At 42.0% G+C, this 14612-nt stretch overlaps 1 protein-coding gene across 1 annotated transcript in view; it reads right to left on the reverse strand.

The window, feature by feature from the left end:
• Positions 1-14612, reverse strand: part of DNAH7 (dynein axonemal heavy chain 7) — a gene marked incomplete at both ends in the record, with an annotated part of 235690 nt that overhangs the window by 208489 nt on the left and 12589 nt on the right. Inside the window, 3 exons of the mRNA XM_084248143.1 lie at positions 812-956; positions 1713-1821; positions 6999-7061. Of these exons, the coding sequence (XP_084104269.1) occupies positions 812-956; positions 1713-1821; positions 6999-7061 (317 nt within the window). The remainder of the gene's footprint in view (positions 1-811; positions 957-1712; positions 1822-6998; positions 7062-14612) is intronic.

The following is a 14612-nucleotide window of genomic DNA, read 5'->3' on the forward strand; positions in this document are numbered from 1 at the left end:
TTATCTATCTTGGCTAAAATGCCAGGCAGAGAAAAAGTTCCTTTTAAGATCTTGTAACCAGAGGCCTACCCTCCTATGGGTTAGAGTGTTGATTTTACACTATTTGTGTGATCTGAGGCTGCGGAGACCAAGTAAACAACATAAGTGGGCCAAGCTGGTATTATTCTAGCAGCATCTGGCAAAAGCAACTTCCATCCAATCTAGCAGAGGCACATGCACACAATCCCACAACATAGGACTCTCACAAAACCCTCTTGCCATCTGTAAACACACGGTACCCTATCCTCCCATGTGGGTCAGTAAAGCAGCCATGCACAATGGTCATGTGGCTGGTAGAGTGCTACAGAAAGCAGATAGGAACTAGTACCTTGCTTTGCGTTGTTCTCCATAAACTGACCTAAAACTTAGACCAGCCAAGTCCACCCTCTGCTCACACTGCTGATTGTTTCACCCCAATTCCTTCCTTTGTTACTTAAGGAGACCTACCACAGCAAAGTCACCATATCATGTGTGCCAATGAGATGGGAAATAAAAACTTGTCCCAAATCCAACGCCACAATCAAACTCAGACACTCTGCTCTCATTCAACATCAAGCATTAATGGCAGGATGTTTTCAACTCATGATATTTAAAGTGTGGCATGCTTAATAGGGTTAAGCACAATCTTTCATTCATTTTTTTATACCCTGACCTCATCTCAACATGACTTTGAGGCATCCTTAAAGATGCACAGAATTCTTACCTTTTTAGATTAAAAAGTTCCCTGGAGAACTAGTGAGGGTAACACATACTGGTTAGCATACAAACTTACATGATGACATTAACAAGAGCGCTTCTAAAGTTCTCTTTTCCTTTATGTGGTGATTTGGTCTTTGTTTTAGCAGTAGAAGGTCCAGGACAACTATCATCAGCTTGGTCTAATTTGCACCTTTTTCCATATCGTTCCATGTATTCACCTTGAATTTATTTTTAAAAAATCATAAATTAGTCATGTGAAAAGTAAACTAAAATATTTAAGTTGTTAAAATAAAATGCTAATATGCCTTTCAAGAAAAAAAAATCTACTAAAAGTTCTCAGATACTGTCAGTGTAATTTATTTTCTTTCACTATCAGGAAATTAAACTATGCTTGTTTTTACCTTATAATAGAATCTCTGGCTACTTCAAGAATATTCAATTCAATTGTTTTATATCTTGAATAACATACTGATATTCAAATTTTCAATTATATTTGCATAGAATTTTCTTACAATGAACAAGATTAAAATTATAGTAAACACAGTATACAATTCTATTTCAGAAAATTTAAAGAAAATTTAAAATTTGCAAGTATTAATATGTGATGTAATCAATCTGGTGAGTTAAAATAATTTCTAAAAATTTAAATGAGTAATTGGAAGTAATGTTTGCAACTTACTAAAATCCCTTAGAAAACTTTCTCAAGTCTTTGATGCATAGGCAAATTTTGAATACAATAAATCAGTTTTATTATAAACCTCCCAATTCTTAAAATATCTTTTATAGCATTTACAACAGCCTAAAATATCTAAGAACTGAAATGAATTATTTCCTGAGGGAAAACATTTGGGATAAACTTTCTACTTGACACAACTGTCATTTCAGTTTTACAATTTGATTATTTTATTTGCTAAGTGTTATTTTTTCCTCCAGAAAATTTCCTTAAGTCTAAGTTAGAATATTAAAGTTCTTACCATATGACATTTCGTTCTTAACATTAAACTGTTCTGGAACAGCTTCATCCTGCTTTAAACTAAAATGGAATGACGGAGGTGCCTGCTGCCACTGGGGTTTTGCACCCACCTAAAAAATGAAATTTAAGTATCATTTATAAAACAAGATGAGAAAAAAACACTTTTCATGAAGTACATGACTATTTATAAAGACATTTTCTCAAACAATTCGGGACATCTGGAAAGAAGGCACAAACACTCAGCAGCAAATGTATTCAAGCTTCTGAATGGCTGTGGTGTGTGACACTTTTAAATATGACCAAAGCTGCAAGCACCTGTTACGTAACAACAGTATATTCACTTCAGGGAGCTTCCCCATCTCCAGATTTTAGCAAGTGATTTTTATGCCTTTCATTTTAATGAGAGGCACTTTCTGCTGGGCTTCAATGCTGATGGGTTCCTCTGCATTCCACTTACAAAAGATCTTCCTGCTCTCATGATGTTAAGCTACTCTATGTCACTCTGACAACTACCATATTTATACTTTTGTTTGAGACAGAGGACATAAATTCTTGTACAATTTTGTCAGGTATCATAAAAGGGGGAGGAAGTCTAGTGATGACAGCCTTTGACATTCAGCTTCAGGGCTGGGAAACAATTGAGGATGGTGTGACTACTGCACCTACATCTATCTAAAGAAGCGATAACTAACACAGACCTACTGTTACTGGGACCTATGGTTCTACAATAATCCCAGATTGGGTGGATTTTAATGTAAAATGTACATGTTTTCTTTTTTTCTGACAACTGAGTCTGGTCCAGACCTGCTTGATAGCCCATGCTTGCACTGGTTTCTCCTTCTTTCTGATTTACTTTCCCATGCCACTTACTTCTGCTTCCAAACAAACTACCTAGACACAAGCCCTCATTTCAGGATTTTCTTTCACAGGAAAATAGCCTAAGACAACTTAAAAATGAATAATTTGCATCCTTTCATCTGCCCTTTCATTTTTCTATTCTCATCTTGCTCCATAAAAGACTTGAGATTCTTGTGAGTACTATGAGTGAGGGTGCAGAAATATTGAGAATCAGCTCACCAGCTCACAGCTGCTGGGAGCCCCCAGTGTTGGGTCACACTCAATTTCAACAAAATGGGTAACTTCTAGATACATGGATGTCTATAATGAACATCCCCTTAGGTCTTAATTACTGCAGGGTATTTGTATCCAAGTGCAAACTTTAACTTCCAAATGTGATACTATACAATGTTGTAAGCCAATATTACCTTAATTTTTTAAAAAAGAAAATAGTTTCTTTAATCAATGGCTGACTTTTAAAAACATCTCCTAAAATTATGGTTCCCCTAAAATTATGGTTTACGTTTGAAACCTATAAGCTACCAAAACACATAACTAAAGATAATTTTAAATTTTTTCACTTTTAAAATATGTTAAATTATTAGAAAGAAAAAATAATTCCACATCAGCTCTTACCTTTGAAGCTAGAAATTTTATGATGGATTTGCAGAATTTAAGGTGGAAAATATACTATGGCTCAAATCTACAGAATTGACATAAGTGTCATTATCAATAAAAACACATTTTCAATTAAAGATTTATTTTGAAACATTCAAGATAATTGTTCTATGAATATCACTTCAATTTTTCTAAGTGAAAAATATCCTCCACTTTAAATTATCTCTGTATAGTGTTGGAGTAGGGCATTGAGTGGACCTCACCACTAGCTGATTGGCCAACTCTACCTGGGCCATTGGAGGTTCTTCACTGCCCTCCTCAGTCCTTCAAATGTATGTTCTGCTCACTGTTTCCACAGTGGAAGCCAATTTCAAGTCTTGAGAGAACAATGTTTGTCAAGATCATCTGTATGGATAGTAAATGTGACTAAATCCAGTTAAAGCCTCTACTACATAAACTCCTAAGCCATTGGAGAGCAAGTGTAGAGATCCACTCTTCTTGTGACCACCCAAGGGAACCCTTGTAGGTAAGTTCCCTCGTCCATTGACACTGCCACCTATCCACCTGGAGGGGTCTGACTCTGCCCGCCATGTTTCACATTTCACCCAGTGTTTCACATAATTCCCAGTGTTATAAACCACCAATTGGTGATCCAAGAGACTGAAAAAATAGGTCTTGGGAATGACAAGAGTTTGGTCGCCAACCTCTGTGTGTTGGTAGCCCATAGGTTCGATTGTTGTGAAGCCATGTGAATACAGGGACTCCTTTAGAACTGCTGGTATAATGTGCCTGTTTCCTCAAACTGCACACAGCTCACAGGGAGAACTGAACAAGGAATAGAAATGAACAGCTACCATGGTTGGCTGACCTCTACTGTGGACAGTTCAGTTGGCTGCCAATGCCCAACTTTATAAAGACTGAAACTGGAGCTACAAAGTTGGAGGAAGAGTTAAGTTAGAGGAGAGTGTGTAGTTACCAACTACTCTGCTAGCAAACAAGATGAGAAAGCAGGATAATAAATTAGAGAGCTTGTGAGTCATTTTGCAAAGGTATGAAGGTGTAAGCTGAGTGTGACAACACTTGATTGGAACACTCAGATGAAATCCCTGTAAAAGTGAGGAAAGTGAAAGGAAGGATGTTGTAGTATAACAGAAAACACCCCATGCCAAGAGACCCCTAAAACAAAGGAAAGCAAAGCACATCAAGAATAGCCCTAGCCAGCGGGGTAGCCCCCAATTCAGGGCACATTCATGGTGAGAGAAAACATTCCCACTGAACTTATTGATATAGCTGCCAAGTTCCAACAAAAGGACAGGGAAAGTATCCAGGCGAGGATAGTGTAGCCATGGTTAGTGTAGCTATGGGATACAGGGGCATGGCTCATTTCCCTGACCAAGCTTGAGACAGAGGAAATGAGCAATATCACAACACAACCTGCCCTCCGGCAGTGTCTTGCAAGGTGCTTAAGAGGCTCAAGGTATATACTCCCTTATAGACTGGATTATTCTAGCCTGCCAGGAGACTTATCCCAATGAGGGAACTCTCCCTGGGTACTTTGGAAACCTACTGGAAATGAGAAAGGACTTGTAAGTCCCTGTTGTTGGAGGCCCTGTTTTGTATGCCCTAGTTTAAGATGCAGACCAAGACTGTCTCCAGGGGAAGGCCACTGGAAGTTACCCAAGGCCTCTTGCTGAGTTCACTATTCACAAGTCCTCTCAAAATAAATAGAAGGCAGTCACACTGCTTGGTACTGGAACCAAATGTACTCTAATACATGTAATCTTGAGAAGTATTCTGCCCTCCCTAAGCATCATCAACAATTAAAGAGGGCAAAAGGTTATGGTCAAGAAGGTTCATTTGACACTGCAAATTGAGTATTCTCTACTATAACAATATGAGATTTTCATCTCTCTCATTAGAGAACATATTCGCCACTAATAACCTATAAAATCAAACTGCAAGCCTCTATTTGTGAATTCTGCCTCTAGGTTAATCAAACCAATACAAATGGAAAACACCAACATGAAATACTTGCTAACATAAAAAAAAAAAATTACTGCCTCAAAAAGAGGCACTGAGCTACTGTACAAACACTGTGTTCATATCTGATAAATCTGTTACTAAACCATCTTTATTAAATCACATGAGTATATAAGTGAACACCCTAAGCCAACTGACCAACTTCCCCTCCACCACCACTGGTCTACAGGATGTACTAAATCAATGGTTTGGATCACAGAGCTGTTAATGGAAAAAACTGTTACTTATTTTGGGAACCTTATATGAATCTTTTCTTTCTCTTGCACATGCCTATAACATTGTATCTGTCTCCAATGCAGCCACAGGGTTGCCAAAGGAGCCACCTCCATGCTAATGAACCCCTTGCTGAAAGAGGAGAGCATGTGAAATTATAAGAGCTGGTCACAAGGGTGGAATGTTGGAGGAGGACATCATGAGGACGTGGCCTTTGACTAGTGAGCTGGACTCCTCACTTCCCTTCCCCTGACCTTGGAATTTACATTCTGCCTCATGTTCTCATAGTGGGAGCTGCTTTCAGTTATATAGTCTTAAGAGAATGATGTGTTGTCAAGACCATCTGCATAGATGGTGAATGTGATTAAACCCAACTAAGGCCTCTACAGAAACTCTTTAAGATTCTCCAGGTAGGTATGAAGATCAGTTCATGAGGCCACCCCACACAAGTCTTGTAAGTAAGTTCCTTTGCTTATTAAAACTACCACCTACCAACTTGAATATGGTCTCCTTGCCCTCTGCATATGGAGACCAGTTTCAGACTTCACACGGGCAACTCCCAGGTTTGTAAATTAACAACACAAAAGTCAGTCTTATAGTTTGTTCACAAGTTTTAAAATACCTTTAAAAATGCTGCTTTGGCTGTACCTGGAAAACATGCTAAATGAAATATGCCAGACATAAAAGAAATATTTATGATTGTACATACATGAGGTGCTGGGAGTAGTCAACAGCACAGTAACAGTGGATACTTGTTGCCATGGGCTCAGGGGAAGAGTTACTCTTTAATGGGTACAGAGCTTCAGTGTGAGAACATGAAGAGAGAGCTGGATGATGATGGTGGTTGCACAACAGTGTGAATGTACTTAATGCCAGTGAATTATAGTTCAATTGAAATGGTCAAAATGGCAAATTTTATGTTATGCATATTTTATCACAATTTTAAAAAGTAATGTTTGCATTGAACCACCACTTAACCAACTTCTAAGAGTCATAAAGGTGTAACTCATTGGCATTAAACTCAAGATAACTGTTAGATGCAAAGCTTATCACAGTAATGCACGGTGTACCCAGCACTAATCAACTGAAGATATCTATGAACTTACTCTTCCACAGACAATGACAATTTACAGTCACAACAGAAAAATGATGGCAAGATCTGAGGAATCTTCTGTGGCAAAGCATTCCAGTGCTGGAATTTTGGTATATCACAAATATCATCAAGTCAGCTCTTCCCATGTTCAATCTCAGAAACTGAGGATCTAGAGGTTAATGAATCCCCTCAGACTGAAGAGGTATTAGTGACAAAACTATAAGCCAGGTCTCATTTCTCACTCCAATACTGATATACTTTTTACTAGACCACCTTGGAAATTCTTTTATCCACAATATTCAAGTATCCTACAACCACTAGGAAATTAATTTACTTTAAGATGTTTTTCCTAATGTATACACCTCACAGAACCTTTCCCTCAGAAAATAACCAGATGGAGCTTAAAATTCATGATAAAAATCAAATATTCAGGTTGAAACATAACATTTTTAAAAAGCAAAAATTCAGTAAGTATAGGTAAATTACCATAGATAACTGTGGCAAAACTCTTCCTGGCACTGTTGATTTCTCTTTGCTGGTTAGTTTATCCTGCATAAGAAAAACATGAAAAAAAAAAGTTTAATGCCAACATTGATTCACTTAGCCAAATTTTACAGAATGTACTATAAGGTGAAGCATATATTTATCCAAAATTTCAAAGACAATACTACTTTTTAAATTCTCAACATTTGCCTTAGAGTTGCTTCCCTTTTTGCAAAGAAAGAGCCAAATTACACCCAATAATACTTATCAGAAAGTTTTTGAAAGTGTGCAAAGCTTTTTATCCATCACATCTGGGAATTCTTTGACCCTTGACAAGAAATATAAAAAACAAAAGCAACTAAAATCTAAGTAAAACTATCATCAGGCAGCTGTTGAGGGTCTAGTCCCAGACACGCCCCATTACAGCAACATGTCCAGGCATGCCGAGAAATGTCCACACCACACCCAGCCTCCCTGTCCCCCCAACCCCGCATCCCCCAAGACACACCCCAACTACCTCTCCAGCACAAGAAACTGAAACCACATAGAAAAAGACCACCCAGGATTGAAGTTCAACCACGCATTGCTTCAGGAACTCCCTACCAATCAAAACAGTGCTGACTGAAAACATGAGAGGCATGCAGGGGGCCAGAGTATGAACTTTCCACCCTTTTTTGGGTAGATAAGTGCTCCTACCCTGGTAACGCAAGCACATAACTAGAGTGATTCTTGGTCCTGGTTATTTGGGCTGTGATCTTAAAGGCCCAGAACAAACTTGCCCTTTGTTCTAGCTGACCAGACATTGAATTCTTGGTCTGCCATCCCATTAGTGTCCAGGGATTAATCATGTCCACCTCCCTTTTCTGCCACAAATGTCAGTTTTGTCACAAACAATCAGAATGCTCCACTTTCTGAAGCAATGATGTATTCAGGTTAACATTCTCAAGTTGCCATCAGAAAGATGTGTACTTCCTAGCAACAACTTTCAGAGAAAAATACAGCTATCTCCTTTGAGTAGAAAACAGCTCCATGGTAGGAATTTCAATTAGGTAAAAGGAAGCAGTTTTGAGAAGATGGTTTGCTCTAGAAAGCATATAATATGGGTTGTACTTTTTTGCCAATTGTCAATTTAGCTCCAAATCCACACTTTCTGCCCTCCTTTGGAATATTTGACAGTACATTAAAACACTTCTCCTTTGCCAACCTTATTAATATTGTCAAATGCAAAGAACACCTTAAGAGGAAGAGTCTTTATTTTCATCCCAATTCCAAGCCTTTTCTTTTTGCTCCCGGCAGTCAGCATCCACACCCAGGGGAAGCTACCTGGTCTGGGGTGTATTTATGGCTGGCCCAGTGTCACACACCCTCCAGCAGGTTTTACTGCATCCCTATGAGCAACTTTCCAGAAAATTTCCCCCACAACACACAGAGAGACCTCCCTTCAAGCTCTTGTGGTTTGCTGACTTCCCAGCCCAGACCTGAAACATCTCAGCAAACACACACTTTGCCACCCAGTGGCCCACACCATCCCTACACCTAGGAGTCTTAATCCAACTTGGGGGAAGGGGTGACTCTTCCAAGTTTTTTCTTGAGCACTTTCCCTTAGACCTAGAGGGAGTGTCTGTCACCTTCAGTCTGGTATTCCTGTACTGTTCAAAGCTATGTCATATAAAACATCCACCAGCACCTTAGCTACTGACCACTTGAAATGTGGCTCATCTGAAGTGGGATGTGTAAGATATAGATTTTGAAGACTTAGCACAAATTGTAAAAAATGTAATTCATGTCAATAATTTTTATCTATTAATTTCATATTGATGACACTGTGCACTGCTTATTGTTTTAAGAAGTGCACACGAGTATCTCAAAGAGTATAATTTTCTTTTAAACTCTGTGAAATACGGAATCCAGCATGGTTACGGACGGGAGAGGGCTCATCGCCTCCAGATACACACACGTAAACTGCTGTAAAACAAAGCCAAAAAACCCTGTGGGGAAAAAAAAGAGGACAACAGCACATAGTAGGAGCACTGGTCCAGCTGAAAGTTTTACAGGACAGGGAGAGGGGCACCTCAGACCCCGCAAAACTGCCTGCTCTAAATAGGTTCTGCCATCTGCAGCATCAACACAAAACATATGAGACTTTAATGAAAAGGAACTTTAATACAATTAGTAAACAATACAGGTGTAGTGGCAGGATGGCCACAGGGCAGGATCTCTATGATCCCAGCAGACAGAGTAAAGGAGGAGAGTCCTAGAGCCCTCAGTGGCTTTTCAGGTTTTTATTGGGATTTACCAGGTACACGGCAGGCAGAGGTGCCAGGGGCACTGGAGGTTGGCATGCCTCCCAGCCCCCAGCAAGTCTTCACTGTCTGGGCCCTCTGGCCTTCTCTCTGCTTCTCTGCTCTACTGGCGTCCCCGTGACGCCGACCTTATAAGCTAGTCTTAGCCCAGGTGTACCCACTTACGCATGCCCACAACTTACTCCAGGTGTCCGCCATCAGGCATGCATTCAGGACCACAAGGATACATCATTAATCCTAATGGCAGGAGGGCAGAAAAGCCTGATGCTTTTTCACTTACCCTACAACAGGAAAGGCAAAGAAAATATTTTCTAAATCAAGCACCCAAAGTTACCCGTCTCCTGCTGGGTAAAAGTCCACCCAAACAGCATTGGCCCAGAGCAAGGCCCCAAAGCCTGCCACAAGTCTAAAGAATCTTCCAGTGCAGACCCATAGAAAAGGGTCAGAAACAAGAAGTCTGGGAGGTAAAGAGCAAAATCAAAATGAAGGTAAAAGCTGCCATTGTCACCTCCCCACGGGTCTCTCACCCACATGTGTCACCCAGTCCACGACCAAAAAGCAAGCGCAGTTTCTTCACCTGTCTCTCTGCTCCATGTGCCTCCTGGCTCTCCATCCTGTTTCCTTCCTTCCTCAGTCTCCTTCACCACTTCTTCTCCTCCCTGCTCAGCTCCACCCTCCTTTTGGGTGGGGCAGGGAACCTGAAACTTCCCCCCCTCCCAGGCACCACCCTGTCACAAAAGTAGATCTTTAAGTGACCTTTGTTTAGAGCAATAATGGTGCAGTACAAGCCACAAGTGGAAGAAGCAGATGCTGTGCTAAGTCACCTAAAGCTGCTCACTTTGGCACATGCAAACGTCAGGGTTATTGAGCCCCAGAACTGCACTGGGAAGGGGGTGCAGGTACAGGCACCCAGAAAGGAAGGTGCAGTTGGAAGTAGTTGGTGGGTGCTCCAAGCCAGGATGGCTGACTTGAGCCTGAGACTTTTAACACAGAAGAGCTGTAACCTGAATAGGGTAAGAGCATCTGGGTTTCCTTATAGGTTACTGGAAGCCCAGGATGAGAGAGTAAACACATGCCACTGCCCACCCCAGGGCTGAAAACGATTGTTTGAACAAATTAAAGCTCAGGTACCTGCCAATAACAGCCCAGGATAAGACTGTGCTGGAAAAGAAAACAATTCGGGGCTTGTGACCCCATATCCATTATAATCCATACCCAGTGCTGCATCTAGTAGTTAAAAAAAACCTAGAGTGGAAATTGACACGAGAGTGAAACAGAGCAGAATTTGGGGGCTCTCAAGGTTTGCGGGTCCTCACCCCTGCACTGACCATTGCAAGAGTGGACTCAAGCTTAGGATGCAACAGGGTTTGTTGGCAATGGGGCGACTAAGAAAAGAAAGAGCTCCTAAGGCCACAGGCTGCTGGGCCTACCCCAGGTAGTACCCACGGCGTCCAGGGGTCCAAACCAAAAGCTGCTCACGCAATATGGCGTCGCCTGCAACCGTGGCACAGCGGCCAGCAAGGATCCAACCAGTCTGTGGAGCTGGGGCCGACCCAGGCAGCCAGGCAATCACCCAAAGCCAGGCTGGGCTTGCCAGATGAGACTCTCTCAGAAGAGGTGCCAAAGGACTATGTGTAGTGCGGCAACCGTGGGCAGGGGGCAGAGGAGGGGTGGGGGGGGTGGCTGGCAGGCCGCCCAGCCCAGGCCAGTCTTTACTCTTTCTCCTCGGGCCCTCTGTAGTCACTCGTCCTTTCATAGTCCTTCCACCGCAGCCGTCCCGCTACACCGTCTCTGAGTGACACCGCCATTATATGGCTGACCCCAGGCACAGGTGTGCCCACTCACGCGTGCCCACACCGTACTCCAGGTGTCCACCATCAGGCGCGCGCCCGGAGCCCACGCCCCCAAGCGCCTCCTGCATTAGCACAATCCAGGCCGCAGGTGACAGCCAGAGGCCAGGGGCGTAAAAGCCTGACCAATCTTCGTTTCCCCTACGCATGGCACCGGTGTTTGCAACCCTAAAGCCGGTGCACAGGCAGGTGGCACTGAAACAAAAGTCTCAAAGGTCTGTGTGGAAGGTCTGCTTGGGAGACAGTCAAGCTGAGTCTCCTGAGTCTCCGGAAGCCAAAGCCTCTCTGAGGCTCCTCCTCCGTGAAGCTGTTCACCTGAAGCCTCTCCCAACCCCAGCCCAGCACAAGCCTCCGCTTATATCCCCCGCCCCTTCAGAACCCGCCTTTCAAGCCCGATTGGCCCATTTTCCTAAACCAGCTATTTCTAAGACTTGATTGGTGTCAGTGGGAACTCAGACCTGCTCCTTTTTCAAAACCCGCTCAGGATTCAAAACCAAAACCCCAGCAGTGTCCAGCGTGCTCTGGGCCATCTTGCTCAAGAGCTGGGAGATAAGTTCTGCTGTTAGACGGGCACTGCCAGGTTCAGACTGACCCGCGCATCTTCCAAACTGCCGTGGGTTTTCTCTCTTTTTTTCCCTCTTAGACCCAAACCTGACACCCATACCTTGGAGTCAACATAACAGTAGAAATAAAAGACCTATATGGTAAGAACAAGATGTTACTAAAGGACCTAGTAACATAAAGAGCTAGAAGGACATCCCATGTACATGAGTGGTAAGAATCAACATAATCAAAAGGAGGATCTTGCCTAAAATGATGCAAAAATTGAATGCAATCATCAAAATATTAGCAACATTAAAAAAAAACTGAACAAAAGCATTGAAGTTAACAAGGAATCACAAAAGGCCTCAACTTATAAAAACAACCCAAAGGAAAAAAGAGAAATGGGGTATTATGTCAATACTGGTGTTTTACTATAAAGCAATAGTATTAAGATAAAATGGTAATGGCAGAAAAATAGATACATGGATCAATGGAACAAAATTGATAGCCCAGAATTAAATCTATGTACATATAAGTATCTAATCTATGATAAAGCAGCTATGAATATAAAATGGAAAAAAGACAGTCTTTTTACTAAACTGTGCTGGAAAAATTGGAAAGTCACACATAAAAGAATGAAGTTGGATTACTCACTAACACCATACACAAAAATAAACGCCAAATAGATTAAAGATTTAGATATAAGACCAGCAACAACTAAACATATAGAAAAAAACATTGCAATATGCTTCATAGCATCGACAATAAAGAACTTCTGGTCACTCAACTCCTATGGCAACAGAACTAAAGACAAAAAAAAGCAATTGGGATTACTTCAAGTTAAAAAGCTATACAAGAAAAGAAAATACAAGACAATTAAATAGATACTGTACTAAATGGGAGAAAGTATTCACACAAAATATAACTGATAAGGGATTAATATCCAAGATATATTTTAAAAATTCATATAATTAAACAATAACCAAACAAATAACCTAATTAGGGGCCTCCCTCGTGGCGTAGGGTGTGAGTCTCAGCACTATCACTCCTGCGGCCTGAGTTTGATGCTCACCAGGGAGCTAAACCACATATGACACAGCAGACCTCTCCTGTTTCGCCCTCTGCTCCCCTAGGCAGTAGATCTGCCTGTTCTGCTCCCCACTGTCTCTGGTGATCCTCTCATTCCCTGCACTTCTGACCTACACCCCAGTTCTTCTATGCATAAATAAAATAAATCTTAAAAAAAAAATAACCCAATTAATTGGTAGATGATATGAACAGACAATTCAACAAAGATGATATTCATAAAAACAAAAGGCATATGAAAATGTTCATTGTCTCTCCTAATAAGAACTACAGATTAAAACTACAATGAGATACCATCTCACACCTGTGAGAATGGCACATGTTATGGATGGCACTGGAAGGGATCATGCTCAGCGAAATAAGCCAAAAAGAAAAAGAAAAATACCGGATGGTCTCACTCATAGCAGGAATCTAGAAAACTTAAATAAGGGACCAGGAAAATGAATAACTATAAGAAAGTGAAAATCAAAATCAACAAAAAACTATGAACCAGAGACACTTTTAGGGGGGCGGGGGCGGGAGGGGAGGGATTGGGGTCAGAATGGGGGGCTGCAATTGTATGGGAAATATAACAATAAAATTTATAAAAAAAAAAAAAAAAAAAAAAGAATGGCACATGTTAAAGAGACCCCCAAGAACCAAGATGAAAATGCACACATTAGGGCCTCCCCGGTGGCGCAGCGATTGAGCGCTGGGTTGCGAAGCTGCCCGTGGCCTCTGCGGCGCCGGTTCGATCCCCGGCTGCTCCCCGGCCACCGGAGGAGGATCCCACATGGCGCGCAGACCTCTCCTGCCACCCGCTGCTCCCCTCAGCAGTGTACTTTGGTCCTTCTGCCTGCTCTGCTCCCCGCTCTGGCTCTGGTGAATTCTCTCACCCTCCCGCACTTCTGACTTTACCCAGTGCATGTATAAACAAACAAACAAATAAATCAATAAATAAAAACATGCCTCTATTAAAAAAAAAGAAAAGAAAATGCACACATTGCGCAAAAATGAAAAATGATGTAAAAAATATATAAAATAAAAGAAACAAACAAAAAAGACCCCCCCAAGAGAAGTATTGGAGAGGATGAGAAGAAAAAGGTACCCAATTACACTGTTGGTGGGAATGGGAACTGGTACAACCATTACTGAAAGCAAACTGGATTTACCTTAAAAATCTAAAAATGGAAATACCATACAACCCAGAAGTTCTACTCTGTGGACATACAGCCACAGAATATGAAATCATCAATAACAACAAAAAAATACATTTTCAACAATGTTTATAGCAGCATTATCTACAATAGGTAGAGAAGGAAGCAGCCTAAATGGCCATCAATAATGAAGGATCAAAAAGATGTGGTATAAGGGGCAGAGCAACATGGCGGCGAGGAGACGCTGCGAGTAAGATCTCCCATTAAAAAAAGTTAATAGGGAGGAAAAGCGGCAGGTCCCAGTGAGAACTGGGACACGGAAGATAAACGGATGACGCCAGCAAACTACCCGAAGAAGAAAGTGGCCATAAAAGAGGACCAGAAGGGAGGGAAGCGCAGAACCCTGCTCCCCTCCCCCGCCCACAGAGGCGGCACTCTCCGACTGGCAGAGAGGAGGAAAACAACAAACCAAAACGGTCACCAAGAACAAACGACACAGCAAGCGGGACTGTGAGTGGAAAGGAACTATTGCAGCCACCACACCCCTTGAACGGGAGCTGAGGCGAACCCTGCAGGATTTGCCGCAGCGGTGAGCGAACGGCTCCGGGCGCCATTAGAGAAGAATAAAGACCCCGGGAGACACGCACACAGCCCGGGCTGCCGGTAAGCTTGCGCGGATAGCGGCGCGCTCGGCGCGCT

This window comes from Talpa europaea, assembly GCF_964194135.1.
Source record: "Talpa europaea genome assembly, chromosome: 1".
Taxonomy (NCBI): Eukaryota; Metazoa; Chordata; class Mammalia; order Eulipotyphla; family Talpidae; genus Talpa; species Talpa europaea.